Genomic DNA, 19,654 nt, shown 5'->3' with positions numbered 1-19,654 from the left:
AGGAGTTGATGCTTCTCATCTCCCTTCTTGTCTGTCTGTTCCTGTCTGTCCCTCTCTCGCTCTCTAAAAGAAAAAAAAAAGACCCAGACCCAGAAGGGTAAGCAACTAACACAAATAGTAGATGCATTTTGGGCAAGAGCTAAATCATAAAATAAGAGATATTATGCCTGACCTCTGGTGGCACAGTGGATAAAGTGTTGACCTAGAACGCTGAGGTTACTGGTTTTAAGTCCCAGGTTTGCCCATTCAGGGCACATATGGGAGTTGATACTTTTTGTTCCTCCCCCCTTCTCTCTCTTTCTCTCTCTCCCCTCTCTCTAAAATGAATAAATAGAAATCTTAAAAATATAAAAAGATAATGCATAGAATCATTGTGGTAAATAGAATTTGTGACTTAAATAATTAAGTAATGTAAAAACTATTATTAAGTAATTAAAAAATAATTAAGTAATGAAGAAAACTATTATTTTTGACCATTTCCAATGTGCCAAATACTTTATAATAGTTGACACTTAAAGTAACCCTGTAAGGTAGATTTTATTATTACTCTCATTTTACAAATAAAGGAATTAAAAGATGCTAAGGAGTTAAATTGCTCATGGAGTGAGGATTCAAACACATGTGCCCTTGACTATTACATTCTTTTGCCTTGATTTTTTAAAAGAAATCTTTATTTATTTATTTATTTTAAGGAGAGTTTAAGAGGAGAGAAAGAGAAACATCGATTTGTTGTTCCATTTAAACATTCATTAGTTGTTTCTTGTATGTGCTCTGACCTGGGATTGAATCCATAACCTTAGCATATTGAGTTGAAGCTCTAACCAACTGAGCTACCCTACCAGTGCCAACACTAATTTTATAATAAGTTTTGAAATTGAGCAGTATAAACCTCATTTTCATTCTTTTTTAAATTGTTTACTGGTTCTAGGACCTCTGCATTTTCATATACATTTTAGAATCAGTTTGTCAATTTCTGATAAAGCCTGTGTCTTAATTGAGAGTACATTGCACTTACAATTCAATTTGGGGTAAGTGACATCTTGAAAACATTGAGTCTTTCAAACCATGGACATGGCATATCTTTCTTTCTTTCTTTTTTTTTTTTTTTTTTTTACAGAAACAGAAAGAGAGAGAGGGATAGACAGACAGGAATGGAGAGATGAGAAGCATCAATCATTAGTTTTTTGTTGCTCATTGCAACACCTTAGTTGTTCATTGATTGCTTTCTCATATGTGCCTTGACCGTGGGCCTTCAGCAGACCGAGTAACCCCTTGCTGGAGCCAGTGACCTTGGGTCCAAGCTGGTGAGCTTTTGCTCAAACCACATATCTTTCTTTTATTTAAGTTTTCTTTAATTTCTTGGTGCCCTGGCTGGGTAGTTTAGTTGGTTAGAATGTTGTCCTGATATGCCAAGATTGCTGGTTCGATCCCTAGTCAGGACACATAAAAAAAAACCCCAGCCTGACCAGGCGGTGGCGCAATGGATAGAGTGTCGGACTGGGATGCAGAGGACCCAGGTTTGAAACCCTGAGGTCGCCAGCTTGAGCATGGGCTCATCTTGTTTGAGCAAAAGCTCACCAGCTTGGGCCTAAGGTTGCTCATCTGGCTTGAGTGCGGGCTCACTAGTTTAAGCTCAGAGTCGGTGGCTTGAGCGTGGGATCATATACATGACCCTGTGGTCACTGGCTTGAGCCCAAAGGTCACTGGTTTGAGCCCAGGGTCGCTGGCTTGAGCAAGGAGTCACTCGATCTGCTGTAGCCCCCTTACCATCAAGGCACATATGAGAAAGCAATCATTGAACAACTAAGGTACTGCAACAAAGAATTGATGCTTCTCATCTCTCTCCCTTCCTATCTTTGTCCCCTGTCTGTCTGTCCCTCTCTCTGACTCTTTCTCTGTCAAAAAAAAAAAAATACAAAAATCAACCCAATTAATGCATAAATAAGTGGAACAACAAATTGATGTTTCTCCCTCTTCATCTCCCTCTTCCACCTCTCTCCCTTCCTCTTTCTCTAAAATCAACAAGTAAATTAAACTTTTTTTTTTAAAAGATTTTATTTTTATTTATTTTGAGGGGGGGAGAGAGAAGAGGGGAGGAGCAGGAAGCATCATATCTCATATATACCTTGACCAGGCAAGCCCGGGGTTTTGAACTGGCTACCTTAGTCTTCCAGGTCGGTGCTTTATCTACTGTGCCACCACAGATCAGACAAATAAAACTTTTTAAAAATCATTGAGTGGCCCTGGACAGTTGGCTCAGCGGTAGAGCGTCCGCCTGGCGTGCGGGGGACCCGGGTTCGATTCCCGGCCAGGGCACATAGGAGAAGCGCCCATTTGCTTCTCCACCCCCCACCTTCCTCTCTGTCTCTCTCTTCCCCTCCCGCAGCCAAGGCTCCATTGGAGCAAAGATGGCCCGGGCGCTGGGGATGGCTCCTTGGCCTCTGCCCCAGGTGCTAGAGTGGCTCTGGTCGCGGCAGAGCGACGCCCCCGGAGGGGCAGAGCATCATCCCCTGGTGGGCGTGCCGGGTGGATCCCGGTCGGGCGCATGCGGGAGTCTTTCTGACTGTCTCTCCCCGTTTCCAGCTTCAAAAAAATACAAAAAAAAAAAAATCATTGAGTGCCTGACCAGGCGGTGGCGCAGTGGATAGAGCATCAGACTGGGATGCAGAGGACGCAGGTTCAAGACCCTGAGGTCGCCAGCCTGAGCACGGGTTCATCTGGTTTGAGCGAAAGCTCACCAGCTTGCACCCAAGATCGCTGGCTCGAGCGAGGGGTTACTTGGTCTGCTGAAGGCCCGCAGTCGAAACACATATGAGAAAGCAATCAAGGAACAACTAAGGTGTCACAATGCGCAATAAAAAAACTGATGAACTGCCTGACCTGTGGTGGTGCAGTGGATAAAGCATCGACCTGGAAATGCTGAGGTCGCCGGTTCAAAACCCTGGGCTTGCCTGGTCAAGGCACATATGGGAGTTGATGCTTCCAGCTCCTCCCCCCTTTTCTCTCTCTCCTCTCTCTCTCTGTCTCTCCCTTTCCTCTCTAAAATGAATAAATAATAAAACAAACAAAAAAAAAAACTGATGAACTGATGATTGATGCTTCTCATCTCTCTGTTCTTGTCTGTCTGTCCCTGTTTATCCCTCTCTTTGACTCTCTCTGTCCCTGTAAAAAAAAAAAAAAATCTTTGAGCCCCTCGCCCCAAGAGCTTTTGTTTTTGTGGGTTATATGTACCGTAACATTTTTGAAATTATAACAGGTCAATTTTTTTTATTTTTTTATTTTTATTTTTTATTTTTTTAAATTTTTTATTTATTCATTTTTTTTTTAGAGGAGAGGGGGAGAGAGAGAGAGAGAGAGAGAGAGAGGAGAGATAGAGAGAGAGAAGGGGGGAGGAGCTGAAAGCATCAACTCCCATATGTGCCTTGACCAGGCAAGCCCAGGGTTTTGAACCGGCGACCTCAACATTTCCAGGTCGACGCTTTATCCACTGCGCCACCACAGGTCAGGCCAATTTTTTTTTTTTTAACTAAGTGAGAGGTGAGGAGGCAGAGAGACAGACTCCTGAATGCGCCCTGACTGGGATTCACCCGGCAAGCCCCCCTTACCGAGTGATGTTTTACCCATCTGTGGCCATTGCTGTGTTATTTGGCAACTGACCTATTTTAGGGCCTGAGGTAAAACCATGAAGCCATCCTTAGTGCCCAGGGCCAACTTGCTTGAACCAATCGAGCCATAGCTCTGGGAAGGGGAGAGAAGCAGATGGTCCCTTCATGTGTGTGCCCTGACTGGGAATCACACCCAGGACATCCACATGCTGGGCTGATGTTCTACCACTGAGCCTACTGGCCAGAGCCATAACAGGTCAATTTTAAAAAATATTTATTCATTAATTTGGGGTGAAATGTTTTTATAATAATAATAAACTTGTCTGTTAACATAGATAAAATTCTTATGAAAAATAACTATAATATATAATATATGTATATATATAAAACTTACTGGATTCCTGATTTATTGTAAAAGGATATCACAGGAACAGCCAGGTGGAGGAGAGGCATAGGGCAAGGTATGTGGGAAGGGGCTTGGAGCTTCCATACCCTCTCCAGGTAGGTGCCACTCTTCCCACATTCCTGTGTGTTCGCCAGCTCAGAAGCTCTCTCTCTATTTCAAAACAAATAGAAAAGTGACATTGATTTACATTTTCACAATGCTTTAGTGTCTGGCTTATGAGAAGACACTACAGCTAGACTTCAGTATATTCGTATACTATGTTGTTTGGTTCAACTGTATGAAGGAACTCTGGCTTCGTGTGTATAGCTGGAAAAAAGAGGAGTATTTTAATAGTGTTTAATAGGGCTTTTTTGATAACTGTGATATAAGAAATATATAAATTTGGTCTTTGGTTCCCAGCACAGAGGTCCTAAAACCCTTGGAATTTCCTGAGTGATATGGATGGGAGGAGCATCCTTTGTGAATTTATGATGTTGCTAATGGAAATAGGGTTCTTCCATAGAGTTGCAAGAAAAGTATTTTGGGGACCTATGTATGGGGCGATGAGGCATAGTGGTAAGATTCATTGGAGCTGGGGCAAACACAAAGGACTGTGTCCTGGTGTCCAGTGTCTCATCCATGACGAGGTGGCTTAACTCCATCTTACTCTGGAATAAGTACCCACCAGGAGGGTCAGGATTCAGAACTGGAATGTTTTCTCCCTGGGCTCTAGTAGTCCAGCGTAGTTTCTGCTCTCATTCTGCTAGCTTAGTCTCTGTTCCTGGCTGCATTCTTGCCTGTGCTGAGCTGCTGCACCCAGGCCCACCCCTAGAGCCATGCTTGGACCCACGCGGCTGCCAGAGAGCCACGGAGAAAGAATGTATGAACAAACAAATACATCCTACCAAGAGGGACCTTTGTTAAGCTTTGATTATATTAGCTCAGGCTTTGGAAGGGGTAAGCTTTCTTTCAAATTAATCAGTCTCTTTCCTGGCTCTTTGTGGACTTGTGTTGGGTTCTCCCCCTATCCAGTTTCTCTCCTAGGTCTTTAGGAGTTTTATGTCCTCATCTAATCTGATCCTTTTCCCAGGCTAGATACCTCCTCTTTGTGGTCACCATCTTGGCTCCTGCTGTGCATGCCTCAGAGTCAATGGCCTCTCCCTGTGCCATCGTGGCTTCCACTGCATGTCCCAGAGTTATGCTGCATCATCTTGGTTTTTACCATGCATGCGCTTACCTCCCAACTCGTAGTCTGGGCAAGTGGACTAGCTGTACCCCAGGGATATGCTTTCTTCCTACACTCAGTGGAGGGCTTTTCATCTCCTTGGGGGGGATTTGGCTGTCCCCTGGAGTGTCTGAAGCTATAACTTCCAGACTTAAGCCTGATTAAGTATAACTACCAGAATCAATCAGGTCCAGACAGTCTAGCTTTCTTTTCTTTCGTTAACTCCTAGCTGCCTAGCCTGACCTGTGGTGGCGCAGTGGATAAAGCGTCGACCTGGAAATGCTGAGGTTGCCGGTTCGAAACCCTGGGCTTGCCTGGTCAAGGCACATATGGGAGTCGATGCTTCCAGCTCCTCCCCACCTTCTCTCTCTGTCTCTCTCTCCTCTCTCTCTCCTTCTCTGTCTCTCTCTCTCTCCCTTTCTCTCTCCTCTCTAAAATGAATAAAAAAAAAAAAAATTAAAAACAAAACAAAACAAAAAAACTCCTAGCTGCCTAGCTAACAATAATAAGCTCCTTTTAGGCCCTGTCAGGTTGGCTCAGTGGTAGAGTGTTGGCTTGGTGTGTGGATGTCCTGGGTTTGATTTCTGGTCAGGGCACATAGGAGAAGTGACCATCTGCTTCTTCACTGCTCTCCCTCCCCCACCTCTCTCTCTCTCTTTCTTTCTCTCTCTCTCTCTCTCTCTTTCTCTCTCTCCCTCTCTTCCTCTCTCCCTTTCTCCCTCGCCCCCTTGTACTCCTGCAGCTGTGACTCTATTGGTTCAAGCACATTGGCCACAGACGCTGAGGATGGCTCCGTGGAGCCTCTGCCTCAGGCACTAAAAATAGCTTGGTTGTGAGCATGACCCAAGATGCACAGCGCATTGGCCCCAGATGGGTTGTCAGGTGGATCCCAGTTGGGGCACATATGGGAGCCTGTCTATCTCCTTTCCTCTCACTTGGAAAAGAAGAAAACAAAATAATAATAAGCCCCTTTCAACCATACCTGAGTGTATGTATGTTAATGAGGTAACTCTTGGTGGACCTCAGGATAGCTTCTTACTGGGGGCTGGTTCCAGGGGAACCAATTATGTGATTAGAGCAGTGGTTCTCAAAGTGTGCGCCAGGGCGCACTGGTGCGCCCTAGAAGATTTCGAGGTGCGCCCTATGATATTCCAGAGAAATGTGTGCCTGTTGGGGACCAAAAAACCAACAGGGTTTTTGGAGTTGAGATTTTTGGGGGACAGAAGTGTGGGGGATTGGCTATAAGCTGACAATCTACCCAACCCCCCACTTCACTTGCCTGATTAGGTTGCAAAAGGCTGTTAAGCTGTGGTGCTAGATTGTTTACACTACCCCCCATGTTCCCCGGAAAGACTGGAGGCAAGTTTCTTCTATCTTTTTTTTTTTTTTTATAAGAAACTCAGAGAGAGGGATTGATAGGGACAGACAGAAAGGGAGAGAGATAAGAAGCATCAATTTTTTGTTGCGGCACCTTAGTTGTTCATTGATTGCTTTTTCATATGTGCCTTGATCATGGGGCTACAGCAGAGCAAGTAAATGAACCCTTGCTCAATCCAGCGACCTTGGGCTCAAGCTGGTGAACTTTGCTCAAATCAGATGAGCCCATGCTCAAGCTGGTGACCTTGGGGTCTCGAATCTGGGTCCCCCGCATCCCAGTCCGATGCTCTATCCACTGTGCCACCGCCTGGTCAGGCTCTTCTATCCTTTGTTTGGTGTAAAGTTAAGATATGTATGGTGGGGGTTTTCTGAACTCAACACAATTAAGAGTAAAAAGAGATGAATTCTTCAGTGTATTGACAAGGAAATGAGAGTTTGCCTTTTAAATATATGCCCAAAACATTGAAGAAATCGCTAGGACACATCAGGCTCATGTTTCTCATAAACAGAAGAATGAAAAAACTTAACACATTCGCGCCTGAACCTGCTGAACTTACTAAATCTTACTAAGAATGTATCTACAGATATAAAAAGATAATTTTTTTGTCATTTTTAAATTTTTTAACTTTTTTTTTACAAAGTCTAAAAAGCATAACCAAAAAATGTAACAAAAATGTTTTTTAATGTCAGAATACATTTAATTTTTTTAAAAGATTTTTTTTTAAATTTTATTTATTCATTTCAGAGAGGAGAGAGAAAGGGAGAGAGAGAGGAGAGAAAGAGAGAGAGAAGGTGGGGAGGAGCTGGAAGCATCAATTCCCATATGTGCCTTGACCAGGCAAGCCCAGGGTTTCGAACCGGCGACCTCAGCATTTCCAGGTCGATGCTTTATCCACTGCGCCACCACAGGTCAGGCAGAATACATTTAATTTTGTCGTATTTATTTCATTTAATTACCATAAAAGCACGCTTGGGCTTTGTATTTTTTTCTTTAATATTTGACTTAATTATTATAATATTTCTCAAAATTTGTATAATATATAGTGTGCCTACAATTATTTGTAGGATTTTAAATGCACCCTGACTTCAAAAAGTTTGAGAACCACTGGATTAGAAGGTTGGAACTTTTAGCCCTAACTTCTGGACCCCAGAGGCTAGAGATTGAATTTATCAGCAGTAGCCAGTGATTTAATTGATCATGCTTACATAATAGAGCCTTCATAAAAATCCTCAACAATAGGGTTTAGAAAGCTTCTGTTTTAGTGGATGAATCCACATGCCAGGACCCTGGTGGTACACCCCAGACTCTACATCAGCCTGGTCCCTACCACCCACTAGTGGGCGTTCTAGCTTTTATGGTGGGCGGTAGTGGAGCAACCAAAGTATAAATAAAAAGATAGATTTAACTATAGTAAGTTGTTTTATTTTGCCAAACTTAGCGAAAATCCGACATAAAGTACTTGGTAAGTAATTATTATTATATGCTTTAATTTGCTGTAACTCTGCTTTATAAATTTTATAAAGTAAAGTTACTTCCCTACTTTATAAATCACCATTACTGTGGAACTGGTGGGCAGTTAGAAAATTTTACTACTAACAGATACAAAAGTGGGCGGTAGGAATAAAAAGGTTGACTATCCCTGCTCTACAGGGACAACCTGTGTATGGGGCTCTTCCAGATCTTGCTTTATTTACCTTTCCATCTTGCTATTCATTTGTATCCTTTATAATGAACCAACAGAATAAGTAAAGTATTTCCCTGAATTCTGGGGCCTGAGGAGAGGTTCGTGGGGATGCCCAATTCATAGCCAAGTTGATTATGAGTAAGCCGGGGACCCACTACTTAAGCTTGATGTCTTCATATAATATTTTGTCTAGTGATTTATTATTTATTTATTTTTTTACAGAGACAGAGAGAGGGATAGACAGGGACAGACAGACAGGAACGGAGAGATGAGAAGCATCAATCATTAGTTTTTCATTGTGACACCTTAGTTGTTCATTGATTGCTTTCTCATATGTGCCTTGACTGCAGGCCTTCAGCAGACCGAGTAACCCCTTGCTCGAGCCAGCGACCTTGGGTCCAAGCTGGCGAGCTTTTGCTCAAACCAGATGAGCCCATGCTAAAAGCTGGCGACCTTGGGGTCTCGAACCTGGGTCCTCTGCATCCCAGTCCGACGCGCTATCCACTGCTCCACCGCCTGGTCAGGCTGTCTAGTAATTTTTTACTGTATACTAGACATTAAGAATATTACATTGTTCAGAGTCTGGATTATGTGTATTTCTTTAAAAAATATTGAGTCCTGGCAGGTTATTAATTTATTTGCAGATCAGGTGGTCCCTTTGAGATTGGAGTGGGTCTAGAGTAGATTTTACTTTGGGTCTATTTTAGTCCTTTTTCTACAGTATAGTCTTTCTGGGGTCTCTACTGAATGAATCATGTTTATTGAGTTCTCTCCACTTTCGCTATTGGAACACAAATGTATGAGTTAGCCTGTGTGAGCTCCAGTAATTTTTCAGCTTTCAGCTCTTTTAATGCTTACCCTTTGCCTGGCCTTGTGGAGTCTCATGTTGTATGTACACAATTTACAGTTCAGCCAATGGCTCAAAGTAACCCCTCTGTAGGTCATTGAAGCTTCTCTGGGTAGCTCCTCTGTCCAGTATTCCACATCAACAAAATTCAGCTAACTCACCTCCTTTAACTCTGATTTGGACCCAGCAGGACTGCCATGTTCTTGGGCTCCCCTCCCTGCACTATAGACCGGAAAGAGCAGAAGGAAAGCCCGAGTGATCATAGGGGTTACCTTACTTGTCTCCCTTCTTTCAGGGATCATTTTGCTTTACCTGTTGTTGGCATTTGAAACAGTTTATATTTTTTTTGTCCAGGTTTTTAGTTTATGTTTGAAGAGCTAATCTGGTATCATTTGTTTTATCATGAGCAGAAGCAGAGGTCAGAAAACCAGCTGTTAGTTAGTTATTCTGATGGTTACCATTAAGTGATGATGGTGCTTTAAAGACAAAGTAAAACCTGATGGATAGTTTTTCATTTTTTCTTTAGAACTTATTTTTATAATTGCTAATAGAGCCGTGAGATTTAAAAATCAAAAAGGTACAAAAGAGGGTGTAGTGCTGTCTGCTTCTCACATGTGTCTCCCCCACTCATCTAGTTCCTCTTACAAAAGGCATCCAGCAAAATAGAAACAGACTCCTAGATAGAGAACAGACTGACAGCTGTCGGGAGGAGATGGGTGTGGGGCTGTGTGGAAAAGGTCAAGGGATTAAGAAAAAAGCTCATAGACACAACAGCATGGTGATTACTGAGAGGAAAGGGAGGTGGGGGGAGTAGGAAAGGGTATGGGGGCAAATGGTGATGGAAGGAAACGGCTTGGGTTGGTGAGTGCACAACGCAGAGCACGCATGATGTGGTGTAGAGTTGTACACCTGAAACCTATATAAGTTTGCTAACCAACGTCAACCCAATAAATCCATTTTTTTTTTAAAAAAGGGATGGCCGTGGCCTGTTGGCTCAGCAGTAGAGTATCAACCCGGCGTGTGGAAGTCCCAGGTTTCATTCCTGTTCAGGGTACACTGGAGAGGCAACCATCTGCTTCTCACCCCACCCCCACCCCTTCTCTCTCATTTTCTCTCTCTCTCTCTCTTCCTCCTGTAGCCATGGCTCCTTTGGTTTGAGCACATTGGCCAGAGACACTGAGGATGGCTCCATGGAGCCTATGCCTCAGGTGCTAAAAATAGCTTAGTTGAGGGAGCAGCCCAGATGTGCAGAGCACTGGTCTCAGATGGGGGTTGCCGGGTGGATCCTGGTTGGGGCACATGCAGGAGTCTGTCTCTGTATCTCCCCTACTCTCACTTAAAGAAAATAAAAATAAAGAATAGGCAACCAATATTATGTAAACATCTTCTCTTTAAATCTGTATAATATTCTGTTATAAGGATTTATCATACTTATTTATTTAATTCCCTAATGATGGGCACTATAGGGAAATTAATGTGTTATTATACATGAGTACATACGTGATGCCAATATTTTAGATGTAGTGAGTGTATCCGTGTTGGTAAACATGTATCTTACTTTTATGATTTTCTTTATTACTTGTCCAGAATGATAAAACTTAAACTAGATTTTCAAATAATAAGCTCCAAAAATGCTCTTTTAACAATTTATCTGTACTTTATTTCAAATAGTAAACTGTAAAAATATGTCAAACTTTAATCATGGTTTGAATGTTTATCTCACAAAAATCTGTTTTTTGCTCTTTTAGGCCATAATGCAGCAGGGAGACACATCCATAAAACCCATCCTCCAAGTCATTGTAAGTACCCAGATATATTTTATGTCAAGCAGTTTTTAAAATTATATGTAATCATGTGAAGTGGTTACGGGGTGGGGGAGGGGAGTAGAGAGGGACAAATACATGGTGACTGAAAATGAATTGATTCTGGGTGACGGGCACACAATGCAATCAACAGTTCAAATGCTATGAAGATGTTCATCTGAAACCTGTGTGCTCTTGTTGATCAATGTCATCCCATTAAATTCAATTTCTAAATAAAATAAAATTATATGTAATCATAAATTACATTTGAGGCCTGACCAGGCGGTGGTGCAGTAGATAGAGCATCGGACTGGGATGTGAAGGACCCAGGTTTGAGACCTCAAGGTCGCCAGCTTGAGCTCGGTCTCATCTGGTTTAAGCAAAGCCCACCAGCTTGAACCCAAGGTCGCTGGCTTGAGCAAGGGGCTACTCGGTCTGCTGAAGGCCCACGGTCAAGGCACATATGAGAAAGCAATCAGTGAACAACTAAGGTGTCGCAACAAAAAACTAATGATTGATGCTTCTCATCTCTCTATGTTTCTGTCTGTCTGTCCTTATCTATCCCTTTCTCTGACTCTCTCTGTAAAAAAAAAAATTACATTTAAGGAAGAACATAACGATTTGTTTACTTAGGAAATTCTCACCATCATCACAAAAAAATAGACTAGTCAATGTTATAACCCTGAGAAAGGAACCAATCTTTTTAAAATATATGTTAGGGCCCTGGCCGGTTGGCTCAGCGGTAGAGCGTTGGCCTGGCGTGCGGGGGACCTGGGTTTGATTCCCGGCCAGGGCACATAGGAGAAGCGCCCATTTGCTTCTCCACCCCCTCTCCTTCCTCTCTGTCTCTCTCTTTCCCTCCTGCAGCCAAGGCTCCATTGGAGCAAAGATGGCCCGGGCGCTGGGAATGGCTCCTTGGCCTCTGCCCCAGGCGCTAGAGTGGCTCTGGTTGTGGCAGAGCGATGCCCCCTGGTGGGCAGAGCATCGCCCCTGGTGGGCGTGCCGGGTGGATCCCGGTTGGGCGCATGCGGGAGTCTGTCTGACTGTCTCTCCCTGTTTCCAGCTTCAAAAAAAAATTAAAAAAAAAAAAGGATTTTAAAATATATGTTAGGGCATTACCAGGAGGTGGCACAGTGGATAGAGTGTCGGCCTAGGATGCTTGAGGACCCAGGTTCAAAACCAAACGTCATTGGCTTGAGTGTGGGTTCATCCAGCTTGAGGGTAGTGGGTCACTGGCTTGAGCATGGTATAACAGGCATGACCCCATGGTAGCTGGCTTGAGCAAGGTGTCACTGGCTCAGCTGGAGCCCCTCAGTCAAAGCACATATGAGAGCAAGCAGTGAACAATTAAGGTGCCACAACTATGAGCTAATGCTTCTCTTGCACATTACTAAATCTACCTCCTCATTTTTCTGCCCTTAGGTTTGTCTTACTCAAATCTGCCTTACGTATGGCATCTCTGTAATATAAACTTGTCTGCTTAAAGTTCTTTATTAACCCTGTTATTTAAGGGATTCTCAAATTTTAGTGGGAATTTAAAAAATCAACATGAGTTATACCTGTGGATTCTGAGATAGTAGCTCTCATGGTCTCCCTGTTACTCTCAGACTAGCTGCCAGTCATCTCAAGGTTTATTTCATCTTTTGACTGTTATATATTTCACTTCAAATTGCCTCTGGTTTCTTTCCAATTGGGATGAATGTCTCAGCTCTGCCCCATGTTATTGCAGCGCTCTTCTCTTATGTCCATGTCTCCCTCTCTATTCTAATTGTAAGCCCCTTCAAGGCAAGAATATATATTTTTTATTTGTATTTTTAGCTTTTTTTTTTCTTTTTTTTTTCAGTGAGAGGAGGGGAGACAGAGGCAGACTCCTGCATGCACCCCAACCGGGATCCACCCGGCAAGCCCACTAGAGGGCGATGCTCTGTCCATCTGGGGCGTTGCTCTGTTGCTCTGCAACCAAGCTCTTAGTGCCTGAGACGGAGGCCACGGAGCCATCCTCAGCATCTGGGGCTAACTCACTCCGATTGAGCCATGGCTGCAGGAGGAAAGAGAGAGAAGCAAGAGAGGGGTGGAGAAGCAGATGGGCGCTTCTCCTGTGTGGCCTGACTGGGAATCTAACCTGGGACATCCACATGCTGGACTGACATTCTACTGCTGAGTCAATTGGCCAGGGCTTTAGCATGTTTCCTACACAGTACTGTACATATATTAGGTACCTTGTTATGGTTTTTTCAGAATTGATTTTCAACCAAATTCAAGTTAGGAAAGAGAGAACACAGAGTATTGAGAACATTTTATTCTCATCTGTGTTTTATTTTTTTGACAGAGACATAGAGAGGGACAAATAGGGACAGACAGACAGGAAGGGAGAGAGATAAAAAGCATCAATTGTTCATTGCAGCACCTTAGTTGTTCATTGATTGCTTTCTCATATGTGCCTTGACCAGGGGGCTACAGCAGAGCAAATGACCCCTTACTCAAGCTAGTGTTCTTGGGCTTCAAGCCAGAGACCTTTGGGCTCAAGCCAGTGACCATGGGGTCATGTCTAAGATCCCATGCTCAAGCCAGCAACCCCTCGCTCAAGCTGGTGAGCCTGTGCTCAAGCTGGATGAGCCTGTGCTCAAGCTGGTGACCTCAGGCTTTCGAACCTGGGTCCTCCATGTCCCAGTTTGAAGCTCTATCCACTGTGCCACCACCTGGTCAGGTCTCATCTGTGTTGTGTTTCATAATGTTCATGGAGAGAGGTTGGTGGGACAATCATCCAATCTAATTTTCTTTTACTTGAATTTAGGTCTTGAGAAAATGAGCAAGCTGTTCAGTTTGTGTTGATCTAATGGCAAGCTTACTGTCCTGCCACTTAGGTTTACTTATACCTGGGACCTGGGCAGACAACCTCGCTAATGAATCAAGTTTTCTATTTTAGAACATTCGTCCCATTACTACAGGGAATAGTCCGCCTCGTTATCGACTGCTTATGAGTGATGGGTTGAACACTCTATCCTGTAAGTATGAGTTGTAAAACTAGGAATTTGTATTTAAATAATAAAAGCATACCCAGCATTTCGCTTGCGATAATTTGGGGCATTCTAGACGTCTGCACTTGCTTGGCTATGCAGTCCATTCAGACACAATTGCACTTGGCAGAGAGCATTCTAACAGTAGACTAGATCAAGTGGAAAGCTGCCACTTGGCTTAATTAATTTTCTTATATGGTACTGTATGTTTTCTTTGATTAATTTTCCTCAGGATGATGTCAACATTTAGTGAATATGATGGGTTAGCTGTCCTATACTTGCTGTTATAGGATTTTATTTGTGTTGGAAGCTTTACCTGGGAGAAACAATTTGCATAATATCTGCTTGCTATTTCTAGGCACAATGTGAAGGATCTGGAAATGATTTTTTTAGTCTTTATCATGAAACCTGACTGATGGAAAAAATGATCTGGGCACTTTAAGAAATACATACATTTCAGAGTAGCAGCAGATGTTTAATTAATGCACAGCAAATTGTACTGTTTTTCACTGTACAGTCTGACTAGTTTTAATTTTAGGAACATATTTAAGAAATTCTTTTTCTTTGCTAGTACAAGTATGGTCAGCTTTGAGGTTGTCATGGCTAAAATGTTTTGGAGACTAAAGTAATCTCTGTCTTTCAGCTTTCATGTTGGCAACACAGTTGAACCCCCTTGTTGAAAATGAACGCTTGTCTAGCAACTGTATTTGCCAGATTAACCGATTTATTGTTAACACGCTGAAAGATGGAAGGTATGTGGTGTGTTTTTTTCTCTTTCATTTTATTGTAGAATGGAGGCTAATTTTTGAATAGTTTGTTGGATGCCAAATTCAATTAGGAATCCAAAAGAAATGATGAGCTTTCAGCTAAGAATTTACAGCTACTGAATTCTCTACTCAGGTGATTAGAACATGGGACCAAGGGGAAAGAAATATGGAAACACTGGAAAATGTTATAGTGTAGAAAATAACTACAGATGCTTCATGCTAGAGATACAATGATGATTAGAACTATTATTCATGCATGGGTAACCATAGCTTAACACGTAGCTTTTTGTTGGGGAGTGGCTTTACATTCTATTTTCTTAAGTTTTTAGTTTTTAATTATAAAACATAATCAAAACACATGAGGAGCAAACATGTCAGGCATTCCCACCTTAAGGGTATATCAACATGTTATATTATGTCATTTCCAAATAATTTTTTTGACTTATATTGTTTTATATCTCTTTATTCTTCTAATGTTCAATCTGATGTTACTAATTTTGGATGTCTTTATAAACAGCATTCAGTTTTCAAATTTAGTGAGTTTGTTCTGCTTAATTTACTATTGACTTTTTTTCCTCTAAATTTTGTGTTTTTGCTGTGTTCTTGCTTTACTGTTCTCTTTTTCTGTCTTCGATTGATTGATTTTCTTAATTCTGTTTTTCCTCCTACTGGTTTGGAAATTATACATCCTATTTGTGTTTTCTTTGTGGTTACTCTTATGTTAAAAAAATCCAGCCTGACCAGGCGGTGGCACAGTGGATAGAGCGTCGGACTGGGATGCGGAGGACCCAGGTTCAAGACCCTGAGGTTGCCAGCTTGAGCGCGGTCTCATCTGGTTTGAGCAAAAAGCTCACCATCTTGGACCCAAAGTCACTGGCTCGAGCAAGGGGTTACTCGGTCTGCTATAGCCCCGTGGTCAAGGCACATATGAGAAAGCAATCAATGAACAACTAAGGCATTGCAACGAAAAACTAATGATTGATGCTTCTCATCTCTCTCCGTTCTTGTCTGTCTGCCCCTATCTATCCCTCTCTCTGACTCTCTCTCTCTCTCTTAAAAAAAAAAAATCCATGTATTATGGAGTAGTATCCTCACCCTGATAGAATATTTTTATGTTTTGTAAAATAACTTGTAATACAAGTAATATATACATAAATTGCAAAACTCACATAAACATAAAGAAAAATAACTGTAATCCCACTGCCTAGAAATAATGATTACTAACATTTTCTTGTCTGTCTTTCTAGATTTTTTCCATGAATATAAATATTTATGAATATATATTTTCTTTTTAAAGTACTTCATAACCATTATGGTTTTATAGTACCTTTTTTAACTTTATAGTGATTTTTACATGTTCCTAGATGTCCCTCTGTGTCATGTATTACTTAGTATGCTATTGTATGTAAATTTAACCATAATTAAGTTAAATTTAAATTTTATATAGTATATCACTATTGAAAATTTTTTCCCACTGTTTCTTTGAATATATCTGTGGCTTTGTTTTTATATGTATTTTCAATTTTCTTAGAAAAGTTATTTTAATAAAAATGATACATAGTCTAATCTAGTCAAGCAATACAGAAAAATGTAAAAAGAAAATATTATTCAAAATTCACACAGCTAATAAATAACTGTATCATCATTTAGTGAGCATCATTCCAGATATCTCTCAGGGTATATTTATCAATGACTGGGAGATAGGTAGAAATTATTTTGAGATTAGAATGATAATATAAATACAGTTATGTACTTCACAACAACGTTTCAGTCAATAACAGATCACATATACAACGGTGGTCTCATAAGATTATAATGGAGCTGAAAATTTTCTATCTCCTAGTGATAGTATAGCCATGGTAACAGCACAATGCATTACTCATGTTTATGGTGATGCTGATGTAAACAAACGTACTGCACTGCTGGTTGTATTAAAGCAGAGCATATACAATTATGTATAGTATATCAGACTTGATAATAAACTTCTGTGTTAGTGGTGTATGTATTTATTATCTTATCATTATTTTGGAATGTATTATACTTACAAAAAAAAGTTTGCTGTAAAACAATATGCCATGTTACACCAGAAGCAGACTCGTACCGCATCTCTTGGTTGCATTATTTTCTCTTGTGCTTGACTTACCTTGTATTGTTTTAATCATGGCCCCTAATTGTACAAGATCTATACTTTTGCCAGTAGAGGCCATATCAAGTGATTAACCTGTAAACAAAATTAAAAGTGATTAAGGACTACAAAGGTAGAAAATCAGGATGATTATTGCTCACCAGTCAGGCATGTCCCATTTCACCATAGCTAAGATGTTGAAGAATAAGAATAAAGGGACGGAAGCTTTATGGAATCTGCTTTATTGAATGCAATGAGACTAACAAAAATTAGAGAATGGCCTATAACGGACATGGAGCAACTTCTAATGACCTAGACGGATGGCCAGACACAGAAGTGTATCCCTATCAGCACCATGGTGGTCAGTCAAAGCAAAAAGTTTGTTTGTGATGTTGACAAAAGGTCAGGCCTGACTACGATGAACTTACTGCTGGCTCTGAGTGGTTTAAACAATTCAGGAATCATTGTTCATTAGCCAAAACAATCCTGAGAAAGAGAACAAAGTGAGAGATATCACTTTAAATTATACTACAGATTGACAATACTCAAAACAGAATGGTATTGGCAGAAAAACAGACACACAAACCAAGAAATAAGCCCACATTTATGGTCAAGTAACTTTCGACAAAGGAGCCAAAAACATAAAGTGAAGAAAAGAAGGCTTCTTAGAAAGTCACATGTAAAGAATGAAACTAGACTGCTGTTTGTCACCATATACAAAAAATAACTCAAAATGGATCAAAGACCTGTGAGACCTAAAACAATAAAATAGAAGAAAACATAGGTAAAGTTACAGACTTGGTCTTAGAGAGGATTTTATAAATTTGACCCCAAAGGAAAGGGAAGTAAAAACAAAAATAAATGAATGGTACTATATCAAACCATAAATCTGCATAGCAGAAGATTCTATCAACAAAACAAAAAGGCAACCAACTGAATGTGGGAAGATATTTGTAAACAATAACTCTGATAAAGGGTTAATATCCGAAATATATAAAGAACTCATACAGCCTGACCAGGCAGTGGCGCAGTGGATAGAGAGTCGGACTGAGATGCTGAGGACCCAAGTTTGAGACCCTGGCTCATCTGGTTTGAGCAAAAGCTCACCAGCTTGGACCCAAGGTTGTTGGCTCGAGCAAGGGGTTACTTGGTCTGCTGAAAGCCCGTAGTCAAGGCACATATGAGAAGGCAGTCAGTGAACAACTAAGGTGTCGCAACAAAAAACTAATGATTGATGCTTCTCATCTCTCCGTTCCTGTCTATCCCTCTCACTGACTCTCTCTCTGTCTCTGTAAAAAAAAAAAAAAAAAAGAAATACAACTCAACAACAAATCCAGTTAAAAAATGGGCAGGGGAAAAATGGGAAGAGGACCTGAAAAGACACTTTTTTAAGAACACATACAAATGGCCAACAGATTTATGAAAAAATGCCAACTTCACTAGCTATTAGGGAAATGCAAATCAAAATCACAATGAGATACTACTTTGTACTTGTTAAAATGGCTGTTACCAAAAAGACAAGAATTAACAAGTGTTGGAGGGGTTGTGGAGAAAAAGAACCCTCATATACTGCTGGTGGAAATTGAAGTTGGTACAGCCATTATGCACAACAGTATGAAGTTTCTTCAAAAAACTAAGAATAGAGCTACCATATGACCCAGCAATCCCTCTTCTGAATGAATACCTAAAATTTTTGAAACGTTTATTTATAAAGATATATGTATTTCTATGTTCATTGCAGCATTTTTCACAGTGACCAAGATATGGAAACAACCAAAGTGTCCTTTGATGTATGATTGGATAAAGAAAATGGTACATATGTACAGTGGAGTACTGTTCAGTCATAAAAAAAGATGAAATATTGCCATTTGTGACAACATGGATGAATCTTGAGAATATCATGTTAAGCAAAATAAGTAGGATGGAAATAGTCAAGAAATAAGTGATTTCACTCGTATGTAGGCTAGAACTCAGAAAGCAGACAAACTCATAGACACAGACAACAATATGGTGGTTACCAGAGAGAAAGCGGGGTTTGGGGTAGAAGAGGATAAAGGGGGATAAATGGCAATGAAAGGACACTTGACTTGGTGGTGGCCACACAAAGCAATGTGCAGATGATGTACTACAGATTTGTACACTTGAAACCTATATAATCTTATTAACCAATGCCACCCAAATAAGTTTAATAAAAATTTTTTTAGAAATCATCATTTATTATATAATGTGAAAGTGAGTGTTAAGTCTGACTGAGGTGAAGACATCAGATGAATTTTTAGGAACCCTAGATAAGCTGATTGTGGAGGAAAATTACTTGACAGAACAGATATTCAATATGGATGATCACTTCTCAGCCCCTTGGCTAAGATCAAGTGTAGTATCAGTATGGATGAAACCTCCTTACTCTGAAAATGGATGCCTGAAACTACTTTCATCCACAAGGCCAAGTCAATACCAGGTAGGTTTGAAGGCTTTTAAGGACCGTCTTGCTTGTGGGAAGTGTTTCAGGCTACACAATGAAGCCCTTTGTGTTGTGGCACAGTGAGAACCTTAGGGCCTCTAAGCATGTCAGTAAGCACACATTGCCCATGTCCTGCAGAAGCAGGAGTATGGATGACCCAGTTCCTCTTCCAAGATTCCCCCATGAATTGCTATGCCATCAAAAATGGAGAAGTACTGCCTGACCAGGTGGTGGTGCAGTGGATAGAGCATCTGACTGGGATGCTGAGGACCCAGGTTTGAGACTCCAAGGTTGTCAGCTTAAGCGCGGGCTCATCTGGTTTGAGCAAAAGCTCACCAGCTTGGACCCAAGGTTGCTG

The 19,654-nt window shown here is 41.2% G+C and overlaps 1 protein-coding gene across 1 annotated transcript in view; it reads left to right on the top strand.

Moving 5' to 3' along the window:
* Positions 1–19,654, top strand: part of RPA1 (replication protein A1) — a 73,326-nt gene that overhangs the window by 4,257 nt on the left and 49,415 nt on the right. The window contains exons 2-4 of the mRNA XM_066363504.1: positions 10,873–10,923; positions 13,853–13,931; positions 14,587–14,695. Of these exons, the coding sequence (XP_066219601.1) occupies positions 10,873–10,923; positions 13,853–13,931; positions 14,587–14,695 (239 nt within the window). The remainder of the gene's footprint in view (positions 1–10,872; positions 10,924–13,852; positions 13,932–14,586; positions 14,696–19,654) is intronic.

The sequence above is a fragment of the Saccopteryx leptura genome, chromosome 2, assembly GCF_036850995.1.
Source record: "Saccopteryx leptura isolate mSacLep1 chromosome 2, mSacLep1_pri_phased_curated, whole genome shotgun sequence".
Classification (NCBI taxonomy): domain Eukaryota; kingdom Metazoa; phylum Chordata; class Mammalia; order Chiroptera; family Emballonuridae; genus Saccopteryx; species Saccopteryx leptura.
The sequence above is the reverse complement of the archived record's forward strand: the minus strand, read 5'-3'. Positions and strand labels throughout refer to the sequence as shown.